Source organism: Salvia hispanica, chromosome 5 (assembly GCF_029641045.1).
Source record: "Salvia hispanica isolate PSC_SH4W2 chromosome 5, Shi_PSC_v1, whole genome shotgun sequence".
Taxonomy (NCBI): Eukaryota; Viridiplantae; Streptophyta; class Magnoliopsida; order Lamiales; family Lamiaceae; genus Salvia; species Salvia hispanica.
The window spans coordinates 47,908,645-47,932,055 of NC_142696.1; the positions used below are offsets into that span (position 1 = coordinate 47,908,645).

The 23,411-nt window shown below is 34.4% G+C and overlaps 3 protein-coding genes, 2 non-coding genes and 1 pseudogene across 6 annotated transcripts; 5 read left to right on the forward strand and 1 right to left on the reverse strand.

The window, feature by feature from the left end:
- The first annotated feature begins 235 nt into the window (after positions 1–235).
- LOC125188542 (wax ester synthase/diacylglycerol acyltransferase 4-like) lies at positions 236–4,452 on the forward strand. Its single transcript, XM_048085471.2, has 5 exons — positions 236–500; positions 744–1,316; positions 2,470–2,823; positions 3,631–3,768; positions 4,039–4,452. The coding sequence occupies exons 1-5, from the start codon at positions 318–320 to the stop codon at positions 4,180–4,182; spliced, it is 1,392 nt and encodes a 463-aa protein (XP_047941428.1). The 5' UTR covers positions 236–317; the 3' UTR covers positions 4,183–4,452.
- Positions 4,453–8,274: 3,822 nt separating this feature from the next.
- On the forward strand, positions 8,275–11,937 carry LOC125188541 (wax ester synthase/diacylglycerol acyltransferase 4-like). Its single transcript, XM_048085470.2, has 5 exons — positions 8,275–8,561; positions 9,013–9,588; positions 10,500–10,853; positions 11,274–11,411; positions 11,656–11,937. The coding sequence occupies exons 1-5, from the start codon at positions 8,373–8,375 to the stop codon at positions 11,797–11,799; spliced, it is 1,401 nt and encodes a 466-aa protein (XP_047941427.1). The 5' UTR covers positions 8,275–8,372; the 3' UTR covers positions 11,800–11,937.
- Positions 11,938–13,005: 1,068 nt separating this feature from the next.
- Positions 13,006–15,163, reverse strand: LOC125188212 (cytochrome P450 CYP82D47-like). Its single transcript, XM_048084976.2, has 2 exons — positions 14,217–15,163; positions 13,006–13,677 (listed from the first exon to the last, which is right to left on the reverse strand). Exons 1-2 carry the CDS (start codon positions 15,153–15,155, stop codon positions 13,054–13,056), a joined length of 1,563 nt encoding a protein of 520 aa, XP_047940933.1. The 5' UTR covers positions 15,156–15,163; the 3' UTR covers positions 13,006–13,053.
- Positions 15,164–17,995: 2,832 nt separating this feature from the next.
- On the forward strand, positions 17,996–18,089 carry LOC125191437 (small nucleolar RNA R32/R81/Z41). Its single transcript, XR_007171121.1, has one exon. It is a non-coding gene; the product is annotated as a small nucleolar RNA R32/R81/Z41 (small nucleolar RNA).
- Positions 18,090–18,160: 71 nt separating this feature from the next.
- Positions 18,161–18,259, forward strand: LOC125191436 (small nucleolar RNA snoR31/Z110/Z27). Its single transcript, XR_007171120.1, has one exon. It is a non-coding gene; the product is annotated as a small nucleolar RNA snoR31/Z110/Z27 (small nucleolar RNA).
- Positions 18,260–20,718: 2,459 nt separating this feature from the next.
- On the forward strand, positions 20,719–23,086 carry LOC125190448 (uncharacterized; annotated as a pseudogene). The gene is made up of 2 exons (XR_016130273.1): positions 20,719–20,850; positions 21,442–23,086. The product of XR_016130273.1 is annotated as an uncharacterized LOC125190448 (transcript).
- Positions 23,087–23,411: the final 325 nt, after the last annotated feature.

Genomic DNA, 23,411 nt, shown 5'->3' on the forward strand with positions numbered 1-23,411 from the left:
TATATTAGGTGGAAAGGAAAGAGTAAGTAGGAGAGATGAAATAAAGTAGAGATAAAAAAAAATTCCTTTTTTAATAATGATCATCTTGAATGGGACAGACTAAAAAAAAATGGATAATCTTCGATGGGACGGATGGAGTACTATAATAGGGCATAGAATTTTTTTACCATATAAATTAATTAGTGTTCTCTATATATATATCATCATCTCAACCATTCAAGTTAATATGCTACACTTATCATACCATACTTAATTAGATTGCTTAACATACATTATCAATCTTTAGTGTGTGTGTGAGGGAGAGAGAGTTGAAGATTATGGAGGGTGAAGAAGAAGTTTTGGAGCCTATGAGTCCAAGTGCACAATACTTGAGTAGCTCTGCGTTATCACTCACAATTTTGGGTGTTTTGGAAACTGAAGATCCTATAAATGTTGATGATAACATGTCTCTTGTCACCGATCTTTTCTTGCCTATAAACCCACGTTTCTCCTCGATTATGGTATGCATATCCTTACATTAATTTCTCGAGTAGATTGTATAGACCGTAAAATATTCCTCTCTGATGGTAGAGGTTGACGGATAACGCTAGGAAGAGTATTCTCGTTTACTTTTTTTTTCTAGTGCATGTCCGTAGTTTTTCCTCTATGTGTATACATTAATTTCATTACTCTCATGTCGTTGTTTATATTCTGAACTTTTTTTTATATTGTTGCATTGCTCGTCATTTTCATGGTTTGATTAGGTTACCAACAAAAAAGGGGTGAGGAAATGGAAAAGGGTAGAGGTGAACGTTGAAGACCACCTCATTGTGCCCACTTTCCCTAGTGAAATGTCGGTGGACTACTACGATGAATGTTTCAACGACTACATGTCCAAAATAGCAATGGAGCAACTACCAAATCATCGACCGTTGTGGGAAATTCACATACTCAGATATCCTACAAAGAATGCAGCTGGCAATTACATTTTCAAGCTCCATCACTCGTTGGGCGATGGCTACTCCTTGATGGGAGCCCTCCTCTCGTGCCTCCAACGCGTTGATGACCCTTCGGTGCCGCTTACGTTCCCGTCTAGGCAGTCGAGAACGGGTCCTGGAACCCGCAAGGTCTGGTTGCGACGGATTCCTAGGTTTTTCACCGGACTTGGTCACACGGCTTACGACTTCGGGTGGAGCCTCTTCAAGAGCACCTTGATGAAGGACGATAAATCACCGATTAGATCGGGCATGGATGGTGTGGAATTTCGGCCGATCGTGATGACGACAACGACGTTTTCGATTGCTCAGCTCGGGCAAATCAAGACCAAGCTCAATGTGGTAATAATCTCAAGAACCCTACATATATCCCTATCTTTAATTTGGATTTATTGGCTTATGTTACAATTTGAATTGGTGTCCCAACTCATATAAATGTGTCAATTTATTTCTTGTTTAATCGTCATTTGCCACTATATATATATTCTAAAAAAGAAGAAGCAAGAACTCCAACATTATTTTGGGAAATAACTAGCTAATTAATACTCTCTCTATTCTAAGGAAGATGAACCATTCCTTGGGCAGCACAGAGTTTTATGCAGTTTTATGTTGTGTGCTAAGTGGAGAGGGTAAAATAAGAGAGAGGGAATAAAGTAGAGATAAAGATGTTTCCATTTATAGAAATGAGTCATCTTGGATGGGACAAACCAAAAAGGAAAATTGGTCATCTTTAGTGGGACGGAGGCAGTAGTATGTTTCAATTTTCAAAGAAGATTTCTATATATATACTCTTCTCGGGTAGTGATAAAATGCAAACTTATATATTGTACAAACTCCATAATTTTCAACACAACGTTAACACAACGTCAATACATGTAAAATTTCAAGATTTTGATGTCAATACAATGTCAACACAATATAAACACAATGTCAACCCAGTGCCAACTGTTGACACTGTGCTGATATTTTCTGTTGCTGCTATTTTGTAGTCTGTTGACATTTTTTAACGGTATAAATCATAATGTGGAGTTTGTATAATATTTAGAGTTTGTATTCGATTACATCATACTATATGATATGAGGCTACATAAATTAAGTATTGTGTGTCTACGTAGCTATTTACATAAATGCCATTAATTAGCCTTTTCTCTAAACAATATTTTCCCATAGAGACATAAGAAGGTAATCATATTTATTTGTTATACACACCTACCTATTTAAAAGAGACCTATCTTACCAACTTCTTCATAGCCCAACTACCAAATCTCTTAATTCCTTCCTATACACTACATATCTACTTTCCAACCCATCTTTAATCAAAATTCTCTCACAAGTCTTTGTTTTTCTAATTAAATAATCAAGCACATCCCAACTTCAACCATATTTCAAAATCAGTACTGACATAAACACCCTTTATTAAAATATCTTTATCTGTCTTTAATTTATTCATACATTAACCTAATGTCCATATCTTGATTTTTGTAAACATTGACAGACCATTAATGACGTCATAACCGGTATAATAGCATTGGGAAGTCGAATGTACATGCAAAAAGGAGATGAAGAATCGTGCAAATCAAAGACAACAGCCCTAGTTTTGCTCAACACTAGGGCTACTAGAGGGTATAAATCAGTCGATGAGATGATCAAACCTAATTCGGACATGCCATGGGGCAACCAGTTCACGTTCTTGCACGTTCCTTTGCCTAAATTGACTCAATCAGAGCTTCTAAATCCGCTCGATTTCGTTAAGAAAGCTCATCGGGTGATCAAGAGACAGAGGAACTCCGCCGCGGTTTACCTAACTGGGCAGCTTCTTAGTTTTATCCAAATGGTCAGGGGTCACGAGGTATGAACTAATCACATTTGAATATATATCTTCATTTGATGTGATGTGCTTTGTTTACAACTTCGAAGTTGTAATTGATCGGTTTGAGTTGAGGAGGTAACAGTTTGATTGGTATCATGCTTAGGTCAAGACAAATTCTGTGGTAATTATGATGTTACTAAGATTATTAGGCAATAACTAATTAGTTAATACTCCCTCCGTCTACGAATAAGAGTCCCATTTTTTCATTTTGGTCCGTCCGCAAATAGAAGTCACGGTTCACTTTTACTATAAATGGTAATAGGGTCTCACCTTCCACTAACTCATTCCAATCACATTTCCTTTAAAACTACTCCCTCTGTCCCACTTTAGGAGTCCCGGTTAGAATATTCCGTAAATGGTATTAGGCCCCACATTCCACTAACTTTTTTCTACTCATATGTTATTATAAAACTAATATAAAAAGTAGGACCCACTTTCCATTATCTTTTTTCACCAACTTTGCTTTACATTTCTTCAAACCCGTGTCGAACTCAACCGGGACTCCTAAAGTGGGACGGAGGGAGTAATATATACAAGTGGGACTACTATTCCCCTAACTTTTTTCCACTCACTTTTATTAATATTTCTTAAAATTCGTGCCGCTCATAAACGAGACTACTAATCGTGGACTGAGGGAGTAGCTATTTATAATTCAGTTGCTAATTGATAATTAAGAGTGGTTCACTTTATTTCTCGAGTGAACATGTAAAATGCTCCTATCCTTTTTGGGTGGAGTAGTAACTAATTAATTAATGCTAAAATAACCATTTCGTATTCGCGCAACAGGCAGCCGGTCGACACATCCATGCAACATTAAAAAACACAAGCTTGGCAATCTCAAATATGATTGGACCTGTCGAACAGATTTCTTTTGCCAATCAGCCTTGCAAAGGACTCTACTTCATATTCACGGGCTCACCTCAGGTGATCACCTCACTATTCATCTTCTGTTCCTTGTTTAGTGATTTTTTTCGGAACATACCAAGATAAATGAGTAATTTCTTTTTGTAAAAATAGTACTTTTAGTCTCTCTTGTTTTATTATTTCTCATACTCTACTTCATTTTTTTTCTTTATTTAATTAATTAAAAATTACCGAAAAGAATTGTCTCATTTACAAGGTATAGAAGTAGTAAATATGTAGAAGTATTTGTAATTTACGATTATAATAATGTGTTTATTTAATTGATTGCAGAGCGTAACTATAACAGTGATAAGTTATGTGGGGAAATTGAGGATTATAGTGACTACGGAGAAGGGATTTATTGACCAAAATAAAATGAAGTCATGTATTGAACATGCCTTTGAGGTCATCTACAATGCTGCTCTTGAAGTTTAGATATATACTAGTGTTATTTGTGTGTATAGTTTATATGGGAGTACTATTTGTGTGTGTGTGTATAGTTTATATGGGAGTACTATTTGTGTGTGTAGTTAATATGGGAGTGCATGGGAAAGTTGGGTAAAAGAAAGGGATATTTAAGGTTTTATGTTACCTTTTTTTATCCAATTATTGGTCCTAGTATTTGTTTGTAATTTGGTGAGATGTATGGGCGTAATGAATAAAGAAATAAATAAAAGATGCTAATTTATTGGCTCTGTTTTCTTAGCCTGAAATGGTCCCATATTTTTAAATATCATAAAGGTGTAAGGGCCCAATTATGAATGTTTGAATATGAGGTTTTTTTTGAAAAAATTGGTAATAATATTTATACTAATTTGGTTCATGTACACTTTGTATGAACGGTTTTAAAATAACTTAATTGATAGCCAAAAATGATCTTATTTCTAATCTCATGCTTTCATTTTTGATTTAATAATTGAGTTTTAGTCTTTAATTATAATTAGAATTTAGTTATAGTTTTTGTCACTATTCAATATTCATATAGTAGTATATATTAATCTAATGATTTATATAAATGTATATGCACGTTTAAAGTTTCAATAGGTACTCCGTCCGCCATTTATAGTCTTATTTTAACTCGACACAAAATTTTAAAAATTGTTTGATTTTGTTGAAAAAAAAAGGGAAATGAGTTAGTGGAATATAAACTCAACTTTTACACGGTGAAATGAGTGCGATGATTTTAGATGAGTCCACTTACTAAGAATGAAAAAAGGTAAATAATATTTTAAATTGCGGACACCTCGAATGGCCAACATGAGATATTTTTTCGCGGACAAAGGGAGTACTATATTCATATATACATTAATCAAACTATGGAGGAATTATATGCTACGAAGTACATACCTTATGTAGGCTCCTTACGTGAGCATCACTCTCGTTTAACACACATATAACGTTGTTAGTTTTGATTCATCTATTTAGTTTGACTCTAATACATTAAAAAATGTTATTACAATCTTTAATTTCACAAAATTCATAAAAATCAAAGATCGATTTGCTCGTTTACTCTATGATTTCAAATAAATGAATAAAATATTAAATCAAGCTTTGATTTTTATGAATTTTGTGAAATTAAAAATTGTAATACCATTTTTTAATGTATAGAATCAAACTAAATAGATTAATCAAAACGAACAATGCTAAATTTGTGTCAAACAAGAGTGGTGCTCACATAAGGAGGCTACATAAGTAATGTAGCATATCATTCCTCTCCAACTATGTATATACTATATGATAATAATATCTACATACAGATTCATGAAAATCTACACTTATAAAAGAAAAAAATTAGTTACTTCATCCGTGTCTGAAAAGTATATATGAACTTTCTAATTTATCTCTAACGAGGTAGAACTCATTCTCCACTAATAATATTTTAAATTTTTATTTCTATCTCTCTCTTACTATTCCAGTCATAAATTAAAACTCGTGCTGAACCAAATGTTGGTAGTATTCAGGGACAAAGTGACCAGCATTCGAATGAATGTTTTGAAACGCCGTTATTTATATAATAAGTTTATTATGACTACTAACAATAGTTTTGCAATGCAAATTTATGTCTTCAACATCGCCATTAACTAGGCGTTTAATTATGGCTCAAGATTCCTTCGATAACGTTGACAACGATTTTGGCGCTTAGATTTCACGCTAATATTCGGCAATTTGTCGCCATTTACCAATATTGATTCGTTAATAAATTAAAGGGGTGACAAATTGTGCAGTTTGAGTCTTTATTGGATCAGTCTGATAATGATATTGTATCTAATACTCCTTCTATCTGTTAAGATAATTTTTTTTTTTCGCTTGATAAAAATAATACTCTATTCGTCCACAAAAATAGGGTACATTTGTCATTTTTTTATTGTCCATGAAAAATAGGACACATTCAAAAAAAGGAAATTTTCAACAATTTCTCTCTTACTTTTTTTTTCTTCTCTCTATTACTAATAATATGGACCCCACATTTCACTAACACTACTTCTCTTTTACTTTTTTTCTCTTCTCTCTTACTTATCAATTCTACATTAAAACTCGTGTTATTCACAAAGTGCCCTATTTTTCGTAGACGGGGGAGTAATAAATAGCTAAAGTAGAGAGAAATTAAAGTAAAATAGAGAATAATATAGAAGAGACTTTCCTCTATATTATTCTTTCTCTTACTTTACTTTCTCTTTACTTTATTTATTTATTATCATTTTCCCAAAACACATTCAAAGAAGAAAAGAGTCATATCTTACTGAGAAGGAGAGAGTAAAATTTAATATAAATTTGATATGTTAAGATATTTTTAACCTGAACACGAGCCCAATCTACTACATTTAAACTCGTACATGACACAATGACACGTATTCATTACCGACTTGATAACCTATTTCACACAAATTAAAATTAATTTACAGACATTTAGAGAATGAAACTAAAATAGAAGAATAAAAATAATTTAAATAATAATCTTACTTTTTAATAGGTTATTCAATCCCAACTCAAAATCTTGATGGGCCAACTCAATAAAACACAAATCCAATAAAAATTGACCCTGATTTATAAAATCGTAATGTTCATGACGTATCTTGTCTAAATTATCATCGCTAAATGTATGTACATAATTGTTTCACATTTCAACAATTCCAATTGATTGATTAATAATTGTTTCTCTAACTCGATAAATTAAATAATGTGACTCGTGAATCCCTCATTCCAATTGATTGGGTGTTTTGCAAGCCAATTAATGGCCGCATATATTCGCTTTTCATTTGTATATAAGTGTCCAATTCCAAGTATAATAGCTAGCCTTTTTGCATACATATTTATATCCGAATTGACTATCACCCTGTAGATAATGATATAGACTTCGTGCGATTCATCGGTATGTGTGAAAATTCAACAAAATTAGTTGCACCTATCACCAATTCCAACTATTAATGGCGAAATGAAAAAAATATTTTTAAAATAGTGAATATTTCAGAAACACAAAGCAATTTCATTTTCTTCTCCTTCTTTTAAATTTTTCTTATTAGTTGACATTAAATCACAGAGTTTTAATTTTCTCAATTGCTTCGTGTATAATATAATGTCTTTTGTTGGTTATTGCTCAAAAAAGCATTGCTTCAATTAAATAAATATATTTCTACTTTTATTACTTTCTTTTCCTTTTTTATCTTAATTAAATAATGTTGTTTTGTATCCATATGAGATAATTGATATTAAATTTATAATTTAACATTTTATAGTCATATATTGTAGAGACGTTGAAAGTATATTCCTTTTTTATCAACTACTCTACTGTTGAGACTATATAACATTTTTCACGCTAACTCATATAGTACTATAAATTTAAAGTTTCCTCTATACTTCATCTTGCAATAATTCAAGATATGGGGACGGCATGAAAAGTCAAATATCATAGCACCAACCCTACATAAAATATCTCGATTAGTCCTTCGATTGGTATATCAATTTATCTATTTTTGAATTAAATACAAGGAAAAACCTAGTATATGGATAAATAATGTTTGAAGATATTTAGCATATCTAGGCAAACTTTAAACTCCACCATTTTCGCACAAGAAACAAAAAAATTGGTTTGAATTTGAAAGGGGGTTAACCTAATGTGCACCATTTTAACTTAGGTTAACCAAAATAGAATTTGGACAATATATATGAGAATCAATATTATTTTGAAAAACTAATACTCATTTTAGTCTTTATTTTCAATTTTCTTTAACTGAAATAGTTAACAAAAAAAATATCATGACTAATATACCACTGAAGTGACCTAAATCTACTCTAACATCATTATATCATCATCACCAATATATATCTACAACGTCAAGATGAAGAATACATAGACCATAACTTATGATTCATAAGGCGTAAACGAAGCCACATGCACACAAATGACATCATTTGATGCAACGTGTTGTACAACCGCTTAAAATTAGCAACTAATTCATTAATGTAGCATAGATTTTTGCCCATATTTATCAATGACTAGTATTCTCTCTATATATATCATCATCTCAGACATTCAATTCAAGTGCTACATGTATCAAACCATACTTAGATTATATAACATACATTAATAATCTTTAGTGTGTGTGTGTGAAATAGAGTAGAAGAATATGGAGGGTGAAGAAGAAGTTTTGGAGCCTATGAGTCCAAGTGCACAATACTTGAGAAGCTCAGCCTTATCACTCACAATCTTTGGAGTTTTGGAAACTGAAGATCATATAAATATAGATGATTCCATGGCTATGTCTCTTCTCAAAGATCTTTTCTTGCCTATAAATCATCGTTTCTCCTCGATCATGGTATGTTATCTTAACACTCTACATATGGTTGAGGTTGGTGGATAACGCTAATTTCCTTTTTGTAAATTTCTATTGTTCGTTTGCTTCTTTTCTTCTCTAGTGATTTTCGACAATATATTTGTTTTTTGCATGTACGTTAATTTTGTTGTTGTTTCGGTATGGCTACTCTACTCGCTATTTCGATGGCTCAAGCATTTATACCACATCGACTTCATTAGTTAACACAAAACTATGATAATCGATTAGGAAGGCTGTTTCTGTACGCTAGTTTTGTTGTTGTCTGATGATTCTGTTCTGAACTGTTTCTGTACTGCTACTTTGCTTGTCGTTTTCGTGGCACAATTAGGTACTAACAAGAAAGGTTGTATCTATATTGCTACTCTATGTGTACATTAATTTTTTTTATTTTCCAATTGTTTTAATTTACTTGTCATTTTCATGGCTTGATTAGGTTACCGACAAGAAAGGGGTGAGGAAATGGAAAAAGGTAGAGGTGAACCTCGAAGACCATGTCATTGGCCCCACTTTCCCTAGTGACATGTCGGTGGACTACTACGATGAATGTTTCAACGACTACTTGTCCCAAATATCAATGGAACAACTACCACAACATCGACCGTTGTGGGAAATTCACATACTAAGATACCCTACCAAGAATGCAGCTGGCAATGTCATCTTCAAGCTTCACCACTCATTAGGTGATGGCTACTCCTTGATGGGAGCCCTCCTCTCGTGCCTTCAACGCGTCGACAACCCATCAGTCCCACTGACGTTTCCGTCCCGGCAGCCCAGGACGGGTCCTGGAATTCGTCGCAAGGTCTGGTTGCGACGGATTCCTAGGTTTTTCACCGGCCTTGCTCACACGACTTATGACTTCGGGTGGAGCCTCTTCAAGAGCACCTTGATGAAGGACGATATTTCGCCAATTAGATCGGGCATCGAAGGTGTGGAATTTCGGCCGATCGCGACGACGACAACGACGTTTTCTCTTGATCAGCTCGGGCAAATCAAGACCAAGCTCAATGTGGTAATAATCTTTATAACCATATATAAACATCCCTTTCTTTATTTTGGATTTATTGACTTAATTAGTGTCCCAACTTATCATTTAATTGTGTCAATTTATGTCTTGTCCAATTCATTACGTTAATACTAAATACCTAGCTCGACATTTTCAAATACTCCACTATTCTTAAAAAAAAAAAAAAAAAAAAGAGAAGCAAGACCCCCAACATTATTTTGGGAAATAACTAGCTAATTAGTATGTTTCCATTTGAAAAAAAAAAAAATTCTATATATATACTCTTCCCATGCTATGATGCTACATAAATGAATTACGTGTGTGTCTATATGCAAGTATACGTGAATGCTATTAAATAGCCTTTTTTTTCCTTGAGGATTTATTTTGTCATTTGATAGGTTAATTACATAAAAAGTTAATCATATTTATTTATTATACAAAAGTTAATCATATTTATCATTTCTACCATTTTGTGTCCTCCAAATATAGTTTCCATTATTACTTACACTATTTTTAAAATATGATTTTATTCGTTCACAATACACTAACTATTTTTTATTAAAACCCATGTCATGCCTCTATTTAAAATTAGAATAAGATAAATAGTAATGGCTCCATAGTTATTATGTGGCCATAGTGACTCATGACCTCAATTTATTTAAAAGAGAAATGTCTTATCAATGCTTCATCGTCCAACCACCATGTCTCTAAATTCCTTCCTATACACTAAATATCTACTTCCCCACCTATCTTTAAAACACTCTCACATGTCAATTGTTTTCTAATTAAATAATCAAGCACATCTCAACTTCAACCATATTTCAACTTAACTTTAGAAATCAATACTCACATACATACTTTCATTAATTTAGTCATGAACCTAATGTACATATCTTAATTTTTGTGAACATGGGCAGACTATTAATGACGTCATAACCGGTATAATAACATTGGGAACTCGAATATACATGCAAAAAGCAGATGAAGAGTCATGCAAATCAAAGACAACCGCCCTAGTTTTGCTCAACACTAGGGCTATTGGAGGGTACAAATCAGTCGATGAGATGATCAAACCTAATTCCGACGTGCCATGGGGCAACCGGTTCGCGTTCTTGCATGTTCCTTTGCCTAAATTGACTCAATCGGAGCTTCTAAATCCGCTCGATTTTGTTAAGAAAGCTCATCGGATGATCAAGAGATATAAGAATTCTGGCGCAGTTTACCTAACTGGCCAGCTTCTTAGTTTTATCACAATAGTCAGAGGTCACGAGGTATGATTTAAACACATCGAATATATACATCTTCATTTGATGTGATTTGCTTTGTTTACAACTTCGTGATTATTGGGTTTTATTCTTGAATTTGAAATAGTGAATAGTGATATCTATAAATATTTTGTAGGTATCATGATCAAAATAAATAATGTTAGCGTGAATGATATTTATGGATGATCTCACATAATGTATGTAGCGTTAAGTTTCTCATAGATAATCAAGGTCCAAACAATAAAATGGTAGGCTGAAAGATGATTATTTGTTCAAGTGTCTCTATCTTTTCATGGTAGAGTAAATTCCCCAAGCCCATGTTCGTGCACCGGGTGCTAACGCATACAAGTAACTTGCGATTACTAACATAACCATTCGGAATATTATATGTTTTCATAGTAAAATATGTCCAATGTTATGTAACAGGCAACAGCTCGACACATCCACGCAACATTGAAAAACACTAGCATGGCAATTTCGAATTTGATTGGACCTGTTGAACAAATGGCTTTGGCCAATCAACCCTGTAAAGGACTCTACTTTGCAGTTGCGGGCCCACCTCAGGTAATTTCATTTTTTCCTCTCCACAAATATTAGACTCTTTCTATTTTTGGTAAGTCTTTATTTTGAATTATTGAGTTGGATTGCATTCATTAGTAAAAAATACTACAATCATTTTATTTCTTTCCATCTCTCTTCTACTTTATCGAATTTGTATTAAAATGTTTGTCGTCCACTACCAAGTCTATTGGCGATGGACAAAAAGAGTACAAGTTATTGATATGTTTATTGATTTATTTGATTGTAGAGCCTATCTGTAACAATGATAAGTTATGTGGGAAAATTGAGGATTGCAGTGACAGCAGAGAAAGGATTTATTGACCAAAATAAAATGAAGTCATGTATTGAATACGCCTTTGAGGTCATCTACAAAGCTGCTCTTGAAGTTTAGACTACTGTGTGTGCTACACACACTGATCTATACATACATAGACACACATATATACATATATGTAATGTATTATAGTTTATATTTTATAGTATATTGGAAAATTGGGTAATGGTAAGGGAAATATATGATTTTGTGTTATTTTTCTCCTTTGATTTTACCCCATGTTACCAACTATTGGTCCTAGTATTTTTTTTTTGTAGTAATTTTTATGTGAGATTTAAATATGGAAGAAAAGAATAAAGAAATAAAAAAAGATTTAGGGTGGGGATTTATTGGCCTCTCTTTTTTTTTGCCTGAAATGGTTCGATATTTATATTTGCCTGAAATGTGATGGCCCAAATAGACTAGCGTGTGTGCAAATATATACATACATATGTTATATTATCAATTATGGGCCTTAGTAATTAATGTATATGTTTTGAAACACTACCATTGGGCCGATTGATCACCGAATTACGAACTATGGCCGATTTATGGTATTTCCACGAACTTAAAATTTTTTAAAAATTAATTAACCTTTAACCTTTTGTCAATTTCATACATTTGAGGATTTTCTACAAATTGAAAATTAAGAACTATCACCGATTTATGGTATTTCCACAAACTTAAAAATTGTCAAAAATTAATTAACCTTTACTCCCTATTGTCAATTTCATAAGGATTTTCTAAAAATTGAAACTGGCGTGAGAATTCAAAATCTAAGTAGGAAAATAAAAAATCAGACAACAAAACTAAAACTATAGTGGCAAGGTGAAAGCTCATGAGTTTTTGACCACTTTTTATTTGACATGAGATATCAAAATTTAGTCATAGTTTATTATTTCAGTACGGCGATGATAACCTTTAACTACTTCTATTAAAGACTATGGCATAGCCTTGAGGCAACAAGAACATCTAGTAGAGTGGCATTGCCATTTGTCAACCCACCACCATGACAACTTTTAATTTGATACTCCCTCCGTTCCAGAGTAATGAAGGCATTTCTTTTCGGCACGGAGATTAAGAAAAATTGTATTAGGTGAGTTTAGTAAAAGGAGAATAAAGTGAAAAATGAAAAAGGTAGAGAGATGAAGAGAGAAAAAAGTAAGAGAGAGTAAAGTAGGTGTGAAAAAATATGTTGACTTTTACTAAAAAAGAAAATGACTCTATTACTATGGAATGTACCAAAATAGCAAAATGACTCTATTACTATGGAACGGGGGAGTATGAGATAAGTCATAGTTCATTATTTTAGCACGTGGTCGTAAACTTTAACTAATAAAGACTAGGGCATAGCCTTGGGGAAACAAGAACATCTAGTGGGGTGGCTTTGCCATTTGTCAACCCACCACTCTCACTCATGTCTACCACTTCACCATTCGGAGTTGAAATGTCAAATGCTTGTAGTAAACTAGCTAGCACCAAGTGCAACATCCGCATACCATAATTTATCCCGGGGCATATTCTCCGGCCGCCTCCAAACGGGATGTAATCGAAATTCGGACTTTTAACATCAACTTGTCTATGAGTCGTTAGAAATCTCTCCGGTCTGAACTCCAAGGGGTCCTCAGACCATACTTTGGGGTCTCGATGCAACTTCCATATGTTGACGAATAAAATTGTGCCTTTAGGGACGTTATAAGTCCCTAAAACACAGTCCTGCGTGAATTCTCGGGGACCACTCAAGGGTGCTGCCGGGTACAACCTTAGAGTCTCTTTAACAACGGCTTGAAGGTATAATAGTTTGTCAATATCTGAATCGTTCACTCTTTTGTCTCTCCCTACTTGGTCATCAAGTTCTTGCTGGACTTTTCTTAAGGCATAGTTGTTGTTGAGTAGCAAGGCTAGTGCCCACACTAACATGATTGAAGTTGTGTCACTAGCACCTGATATCAAATTCTGCGAAACAATATCGCATTTCAGTCTCATATTTTTAGCATTTACATGAGTATTTGATCCCACAAAAAATTTAAAACATACTCCCTCCGTCCCACATAATTTTACCCAGTATTCCATTTTGGGTCGTCCCACATAATTTTATCCATTTCATTTTTACCATTTTTGATAGTGGACCCCATATTCCACTAACTCATTCCTACTCACATTTTATTATAAAACTAATACTCCCTCCGTCCCATTAAAGATGACCCACTTTCCTTTTTGGTTTGTCTCAACCAAGATGACCCATTACTTAAAATGGAAACCCCTTTATCTCATCTCTCTTACTTTACTCTCTCCATTTAACACACAAAATAAAGTTGCATAAAATCCCGTGCCGCCCAAGAAATGGGTCATCTTCCTTGGGACGGAGGGAGTACTTTAAAAGTAGGACCCACATCCCACCAACTTTTTCAACTCACTTTCTATTACATTTCTTAAAACCCGTGCCAAGTCAAACTGTGTAAAATTATGTGGGACGGAGGGAGTAAAAGACATACCGAACAAGTGGATTTGATTATGATGTCCGAGTCATGTTGATTTTGAAGCTTGGTACCTCGTACAACACAAAGCATCACGTCCATAAAATCTTCACCCTTGTCTGAAATTCCACTTTCTCTATGTTCCTCCAACCATTGTCCAACTAACGAATCCAACTCCTTTGAAGTTTCCCTCATTTTCTTCTCATATCCACCTACATCCAACCACCTAAGATAGGGCATGGCGTCTCCCGCCACAAACACCCCGGCCAAGTCGAAGAAATCCCTCATCACACGTTGGCACCGCCTCGCCTCGTCAATGTCCCCATTGCCGGATCCAAAGCATCTCTTCCCGACCACCATCCTCAACACCGCATTCAGATTCAAATCCCCAAACCACTGTTTCATCTCCACCAATACGCGTCCCGACACGTCAGCCTTTTGACTCCAAACACCAAAAAGTTCGTTTACAGACAAATCAGTCTCTGACACCAACACATGTTTTTGTAACTCAAGTCTACGTGCCGAAAGCAGCTCCGTAGAGACCACTTTCCGCACTTCCCGCCAATATTGCCCGTACGGGGCGAACCCGAACATGGCCATTTCGTAACCCAAATTTCTAGAAGAGGCCATTTTAGGACGGGACGAGACCGCCAAATCGCACGTGGTGAACAATTCCTTAGCCAGTTTTCCGTCACTCACCACTAGGGCTTGGCGGACCCCGAGCCCGATTTGGAAGACCGGACCATACTTATCCGCCATGGCCCCTAAGGCAATGTGCGGAAGATTGCCACTGCTCATGACATGGAGGTGGCCCGTGAAGGGCCACGCTCCGCCGGCTTTTGGTGGCGCGTGGATTCCACTCGCGTTATGATTGGTGGAGTTTGTGTAGAAGAAATAAAGAAACAGAGGCAAGACTGTGATTAATGCTCCTGCACCAATGAAAAAGCTTAGATCCATGAATGCATAAACTTTTTAGGTTGGCGCATCCAATTTATGGCCTCGTACATGTGATTGATTCCATATTTATAATGTGACAAGATATTTTGGATACTAACCCTATATTCAACTTGTATAATTCCATTTGACTTCTCATATTGTATTTACTTTAATAGTACATCCTATAAATTAGCCTATTTTCTACTAGTCTTTGAATTTTTTCATCATAAATTACATTACTAATAAAGTGAATTTCACTATCTATAAACACTACTTCAACTACTTTTTACTTATTCTTTTATATTAAAATATTCATTTTTAAAATTCTTATTTTTAAAGGACAAAGGATAGGGTGTATTTTAAATAGCGTTGATTAGCTCAATGCACCTAGCTGCCATAATTTTTTTATTTGACAGATTAAAATAGTCATTGAACTAATTCACCCACATATATTTACATGTTTATTATTTAGAATGGATTTACACTTCATCATAGAAATATATTGAAGTCCAGCCCCTACAATAATACATCGATTTAACATAAAATATAGAGTGCATATTTATAACTTAAGCCAAAATAAGAAAGAGTATAAAGTATAATAGCTTGGCCAAACCCCCAACATTGCATTAAATAACCCCTATAAATATTGAATTAATCGACATCTATACATTATAATATCTACGACTTAGGATAATTTTATATTTCAAACTTAACATAACAATATACTGATATGTACACAGTACACTACATCTATTTTACAAATTACTCCCTCCGCCCCATTCAAGATGACCACATTCTCGAGTGGCATGAGATTTTTTAGGATGTGTTATTAGATGGAATAAAGTAGAGAGAAAAAAAGTAGTTGAATATTTTAAGGGAGAGAGAAAAAGTTATTTTCAAAATTAGAAAGTGGTCATCTTAATTGAGACAAATAAAAAAGGAAAAGTGGTCATCTTGAATGGGATGGAGGGAGTACAAATTAAAATCTGGACCATTAAATTTTAAGATTTGATGTCAACAAATGACAAATAACGTCAAAAACATGTCAACAGAATGGCAACCAGATTTTTTTGACATTATTTCTATTAAATTCTCTATTATAATGGAGTATTTATCGACATATAGGGAAATGATATGCTACATATCTCATGTGAATGTTATCCATGAGCACTACGCTCGTTGAACATATTTTTAGCGTTATTTGTGTTGTTTTATACAATCAGTTTGATTCTAATACATTAAAAATTGTTATTCACATATTTTATTTTACAATTTTGATAAAAATCAAAGCTCTATTTGTCGTTTTATTCATTGATTTGTTGTCATAGAAAAATGGAACAAATCTAAGCTTTGATTATTATTAATTTTGTAAAACTAAAAATATGAATAATAATTTTTAATATACTAGATTCAAGCTAAACATTTAAAGCAAAAAATAAACAACGCTGCTTTAAACAAGCATAATGCTCACGAATGATTCTATATAACATAGCTTTAAATGACAAATATTTATTTAAAAGAGTAATTAATATAGTATAAAATAGGATAGCGATTATAATGTTCCCGAATAGTACGAGAAAATTTCACTAGAAAAGTTCTAGATGCTAGCATATATAGATGAATTAGTCAACGATAATGAAATTAAATAATAAAATGACATGATAAACACGGCACAATTGCTACTAAGATGCCACTGTGAGTAAGGCATCAATAATGGTTACATCTTTTAGCAGGGGAGATATAGAAAAAAAGATTAGTTAAGACAGTGTTCAAAATTCTATTAAAAAAGTATATATTTAGTTACTTTAAATTATTGATAGAAGTTTTAACATAATAATTTACATAAAATTTAGATAACTTTGACATTATTATAAAAAAAATAAAAAATAAAAAATAAATATACACATAGACATTTTTTTCACATTTCTTATTCACCTTATTCCCTCTCGTTACATCTTATTATTGTGTCTATTCCTACAAATGAATCTCTAACCATTAAGTTGCTAATTTTTGCAGTATTTCAACTCATTAATTTATATTAAAATAAATTGAAAAAATAAAAAAAACAAAATAAATACACATAAACAAGCATCTTGTCACTTTTCCCTTCACAACAAGATGCTCGTTTTGTGAGCTCCTCGCCAACAACCGCACCTCGTCACCAGAGAGTCCCATCACCACAGGACGAGCCGATATTTTCTGATGCGCTGTTGATACCCTAAGAAATGAAATACTCCCTCCATCCACGAATAAGAGTCTCGTTTTTCCATTTTTGTCTGTCCACGAATCGGTTCATAATTACCATAAATGGTAAAGAGACCCCACACTCCACTAACTCATTCCACTCACATATCATTTAAAACTAATATATACAAGTGAGACCTCTATTCCACTAACTTTCTTCCACCCACTTTTCTTAACATTTCTTAAAACCCGCGCCATTTAGAAATGAGACTCTTAATCGTGGACGGATGGAGTAAATAATACTGAAAGAATAAAATTAAAGTAAATGATAAAATATTACAAATATGGTCATATTATCAAATTTGGCACAAAATTACATCCATATAATAAATACACAAACGCAATAAGGCTAAACAATAATTCAATAAAATTACCAATCAAAATGAGCAAATAAGGTTGTGGAGTTCGTGTTGGGCTTTTAAACGAAAGGCCCAAACAAGTGACCTAAGTGACCTGGCCCAGACGGCCCACTGGGCTTCAAATTAGGGCTTCAATAATCCTATATAAATACATGTGCTTCATTCTTCTTCACTCATCTCAGATTCTCACCTCTCCACCTCTATCTCTCTCAATCAATTTCTCTGTCTATCTCATTTTTTTTATGTGTATTTTGATTTGGATGAAGATGATGAGTAGAATTGATTTGTGATGGTGAATTCCACTTGATCAATTTAATGTTTCTCACTTCGCTACGTTCTTTCTGATTCGTCCTTTCATTTATTCTTCTTCTTTTTTTTTTGTTTAATTTTTCATTGATTTTAATTTTGAATTTATGTGATAATTTGATGAGAAGATGATGAGACATGAATAATCTTAGGACACCTTCTGACGCAGACTGACAATGCTGCGTATGAGAAAAGATATTGTTTCTGATTCATCGATTTTGCTATTTTTACACTTCCACGGATTTACCGTATTTTAATTTATATACTATATTAGTATTAGTAGAATTAATTACTACTAATAGTAATTTTCTTGCTATTGTAGAATATTTCAATCAGTTGCAGTCAATTTTGCCTCAATTTAAAAGATCCCCTTTCGACTTTTAAAATCTGGTTAATGGATTTACGTACGTTTACAAATTTAATTGACTAGTGGTGAATGCACAACAACTAATTGGTTATTTTACACATAATTTAATTATTAAATTACATTCAAAATGATTTATGTACATTGTATAATTGGGATATTAAATTACAATTTTAATTCTCATCTTTACACTAATTGATTTATTTTGTTTACGTTCAAAATAATGGGTTGATTTCCTCACAAGCAGCATAAATGAGAAAAATGAAATTCGTGATTTAATATTTGAATTTCAAATGCTATTAAACTGATTAAAAGTTAATCATGTTTAGTTATTAAACTAGCTATTGTTTGAATAAAATAATTTTATGAACAGTAAATGTTAACTAGCAAGGAAATATTTGTATGATTTATGTTTTAAAATGTTAAATGTAGCTTGTTCCAAACAGACAAATGGTCAAACACGAAAATCCCCGTTTCAGAAGTAATAGCAATAAACTATTGAATAAAAAAGAATAGTGAGATATTGAACAGAAATACCTAATGAAAAAAAAGTGAGATGGAAAACTTGGAAGTTTGAAACTATTAAATTCCAAAGTATTGATGTGTATAAAAATGGTCATGTTTTTATATTTTTTGGCACCTTAATCTTGACTAGTGCTTATCGATCAACTAGACGTTTATACTTGCGTATTGTATAGAGCATTTTTTTTTATATAATCATTTTCAATTCAAAGTTATTTTTTCTCTATGTATTCAATTATGTTAATTACGTTTAAATTTAAAAAATAGTGATATCTTTTAATCACTTAAACTAAATAATTTCGATTAAAAAATATCTAACCCGTAAACAAAACAGATTTGGAATTGTCTCTTATAGCTTCATTGTTCCTAGACAAAACAGATTTGGAATTGTCTTTCGTTCGAAGGCATAACTTGTATTCATGCGCTTCATATTTGCTCGGTGTTCCAAAAAATCAGACAATGACAGGATGGCCTATGATCGAGTGATAGATCGATTAGCTGTGAGGGGGCCCGCCTCCCTTTCCCCTCTCGCGGCCGAAAGCCTTCTGCTTGCTTCTCGACCACCCTTGGGAATAGAGCGGAGAGTAAACAATGGACCGGACCCATCATATTGAAAAGAAAGTACTCCCACCGGTCCGTACACTGGCTAGAAGCCCCCAACGGGTTTCGTCGATCTTTAGACGGAGTTATTGCTTTCAAGAAGGCAAAAGAGACAATTGAAGTGTTAAGAATTCTTCAACTAGATCACGATGGTGTCGGCTAAATTGATCTCTATTGAATGTAGATTTATGGCAAGTTAGTAAGTTTAAAAGTTGAGGGGCACACTTTGATTTGGGAGACAATTGAAGTGTAAAGAATTCTTCAACTAGATCACGACTGTGTTCAATTATGATGTCAATATTTCTAATTTCAGCTACAAAATCTATTTTTCAACTGTTATATTAAAAATTTTCATTTCGGTCACAACATCTTAAATCCACGAATCACATTTTCAATCACAACTAAAAATGTCTAAAAACTAAAATGAATGATAAAACTGATCAACTTTAAATTCAAGGAATTATATTAACTGAAATAAAAAAGTACAAAAATTAGATACAAAAAATTATATTAGTAGTATTAATTCAAACCTTTAAATCAAAACATCTATGTATCCAGAAAATAGATGTGTGTGATAGACTTATACTCCCCCCGTCCACGAATAATAGTCTCATTTCTGTTCGGCACGGATTTTAAGAAATGTTAAGAAAAGTGGATAGAAGAAAGTTAGTGCAATAGGGGTCCGTCCCACTTGTATATACTCCCTCCGTCCCAATAAATATGAAAACGTTTGCTTTTCAGCATAGGATTTTATGTAGTGTTGTTTTGTGAGTTAAAGAAGAGAGAGTAACATAAGAGAAAGAGAAAAATAGAGATAAAGTTATTTATATTTTAAGAAACGTTTCATTTTTAATGGGACAACCCAAAAAGGAGAACGTTTCATTTTTAGTGGGACAAAGAAATTATTAGTTTTAAATGATATGTAAGTGGAATAAGTTAGTGGAATGTGAGGTCTCTTTACCATTTGTGGTAATTATGAACCGGGACTCATATTCGTCGACAGACCAAAATGGAAAAACGAGACTCTTATTCGTGGACGGAGGAAGTAGTGGGTAAAATTGAGAGTAATACTACTACTATATTTTATAAAATAAATTAGAATACTAAAAAATAATAAAAATATTATCAAAAAATTAAAATGCATAATAATCCCCTTTCAATGACGTCATCAAATGCGTGTTATTCACCACGATTTCTATTCCCTTTCTTCATCTTCATTTTCAGCTAAACCGACTCTGACTGCTATAAAAGATCTCTCTGTTAAAATCTTGCTCTTCGAAACTTCAATCCGCCTCAATTTTCGACTGGGTTTAATCTCCAGGTATGAATTAATCCTTCACAATTCAGATGATCATTGTTTTTGTCGCTTTTACGCCTGCGTTTCCTTTAATTCGATCGCTCCAATTTTTCTGCTAATTTTCTCGAATTGGAGCTTGCAATCGAAGCTTGTGGCTCCGTATGTGCCTGATTTCTCTAGATCCTAAGATATAGCTGAAATGATAATTCCGCAGCTTGGTTATTGGATGAGACTGGATTTTTTAGGTCTTTTATTTGACTGAAATCGCAATTCCACTGAATTTGTTTATCACGTATTGATTTAGGACGAGATTCAATCGAATTTCTGCTGATTTTTATTGTATGAAGCAATTAAACTTGATTACTTGATGATTCTCTGTTCAAATCATGTGCTGGAATTCATATTAAACTAGTTAGCGATTCTGAGGAAAACGCCTAATTTCACAAATTGATGATTTGGTGGATGATATGTGGAGGCGATGAAGAATTAATTGATTGCTTTGTGTGTGAATTCTATGCTGTGGAGCATGATGTTTGTATTCACAATGTGACATTATACATTATCAATGTAGTTGTAGTGTGCTTATACTCAATTTTGTTTCGTTTGGTCGAGTAGATATGGCGGAAGACTCGGGGATGTTTACGGTGTCCCAGACTATTGGCAGCGTCCTATGCTGCAAATGCGGTATCACGATGCAACCAAATGCTGCGAATATGTGCACTAGATGCCTACAGTCCGAAATCGACATAACAGAAGGGCTTCAGAAGCAAGTTACGATTATCCATTGTCCGGAATGTAATAAATATCTGCAGCCCCCAAAGACGTGGACTAGAGCAGAGCTGGAGTCGAAGAAGCTTCTCTCGTTCTGCATCAGAAGGCTGAAGAACTTGAACAAAGTGCGGTTGGTTAATGCGGAATTTGTTTGGACTGAGCCTCACTCCAAACGGATTAAAGTCAAGCTGAGGGTTCGGAAGGAGGTTCTCAATGGTGCAGTGCTTGAGCAGTCTTACACTGTCGAATATGTCGTGCAGGATCAGATGTGCGAGACTTGCTCGAGGGCCCAGGCTAATCCTAACCAGTGGGTGGCTGTGGTGCAGCTGAGGCAGCATGTTTCTCACAGGCGCACTTTCTTCTATCTCGAGCAGCTTATTCTCAAGCAAGATGCTGCGAAATCCGCCATCAGGGTGAGGCAGATGGACCAGGGTATCGATTTCTTCTTCAATAACCGGAGTCATGCTTTGAAGTTTGTTGAGTTCTTGGGGAAATACGTGCCGATAAGGACACGTAGCGACAAGCAGCTTATATCTCATGATCCGAAGAGTAACAGTTACAACTACAACTACACTTTCTCAGTCGAGATCAGTCCCATTTGTCGTGAGGATTTGATCTGCCTGCCTCCGAAAGTTGCTGCTGGCCTGGGGAATCCCGGGCCACTCGTGATATGCAACAAAGTAAGCAGCAGTATATCGTTGTTGGATCCATTCACCCTCAGGCAAAGCTTCCTCGATGCGGATCAGTATTGGAGGTCGAATTTCAAGGCCTTGATGTCGAGCAGACAGCTCGTGGAGTACATAGTGCTAGATGTTGAGGCCACATCCTCGGAAGTCAATGTTGGTGGATCCAGATGCCTCCTTGCCGACGCCCAAATAGCCCGTGTATCGGATTTTGGGAAGAACGACACCATCTTCAACGTGAGGACGCATCTGGGGCACATCCTGAACGCGGGCGACTACGCCCTTGGTTACGATCTATGCAGCACCAACAGCAATGACATCGAACTGGACAAGTACAAAGGCCTTGTTCTCCCGGAAGTGATTCTGATCAAGAAGAGCTATGAGGAGAAGCGTCAGAAGAAACGCGGGAAGCCCCGAGCCTGGAAGCTCAGGTCCCTCAACATGGACGTCGACACACCTACAAAAGGCGGGGGAGGTAGCGACGAGAAGATGGCCTCGGAGTATGAACAGTTCTTGAGGGAATTGGAGGAGAACCCTGACCTGAGGTTCAATTTGTCTCTGTATCGGAACAAGGACTACCAGCCGTCGGAAGTGGCGTCCGTGGTCGGCGTCGAGGATCCTCCTTCGATTCCCTTGGACGAGCTGCTCGCTGATCTCGATATAAGCGATGGTGACGATGACGATGATGAGACGATAGACCTCGATAGCATCCGAGGGTGATTGATATATATTGCATATGGTTTTCCAAGTTTAATGTCTGTAAACTCTTTCAAATTATTTGATTTTGATTTTTTGAGGTTATCAAATCATACTACGTGAAAACAAATAATAATAAAACAACAACAAAAGTTTAATAACGCAAAAATACTAAAATGGTACTATTAAATTTCAGTTGTTTTCTTATAAAAAAAATTGGTGATTTTTTAAAATTTAATCTCAATATACGGCTCAATTAGTTAATCGGCCAAAAATGTATAAAAAATATTTTTAATTTGTAACTGATAATTTGTAATTAACTTCTACTCACTAATTCGATCAAATCTACTTGAGATTTAAGGAGGTGATTTACGTCTATATATATATAGAGAACTGTTCTGCTGCCCACCTTTTGTGAGCGTAGTGTGAGCGACA

Bases quoted from the DNA above. Each gene is read 5' to 3' on its own strand.
- LOC125188542 (XM_048085471.2), top strand. From the start codon at position 318: ATGGAGGGTGAAGAAGAAGTTTTGGAGCCTATGAGTCCAAGTGCACAA. The intron at 1,317-2,469 runs GTAATAATCTCA...AAACATTGACAG, and splicing joins TCAAGACCAAGCTCAATGTG to ACCATTAATGACGTCATAAC. The intron at 3,769-4,038 runs GTGATCACCTCA...AATTGATTGCAG, and splicing joins TATTCACGGGCTCACCTCAG to AGCGTAACTATAACAGTGAT.
- LOC125188541 (XM_048085470.2), top strand. From the start codon at position 8,373: ATGGAGGGTGAAGAAGAAGTTTTGGAGCCTATGAGTCCAAGTGCACAA. The intron at 8,562-9,012 runs GTATGTTATCTT...TGGCTTGATTAG, and splicing joins ATCGTTTCTCCTCGATCATG to GTTACCGACAAGAAAGGGGT. The intron at 9,589-10,499 runs GTAATAATCTTT...GAACATGGGCAG, and splicing joins TCAAGACCAAGCTCAATGTG to ACTATTAATGACGTCATAAC.
- LOC125188212 (XM_048084976.2), bottom strand. From the start codon at position 15,155: ATGGATCTAAGCTTTTTCATTGGTGCAGGAGCATTAATCACAGTCTTG. The intron at 13,678-14,216 runs GTATGTCTTTTA...ATTGTTTCGCAG, and splicing joins TAATCAAATCCACTTGTTCG to AATTTGATATCAGGTGCTAG.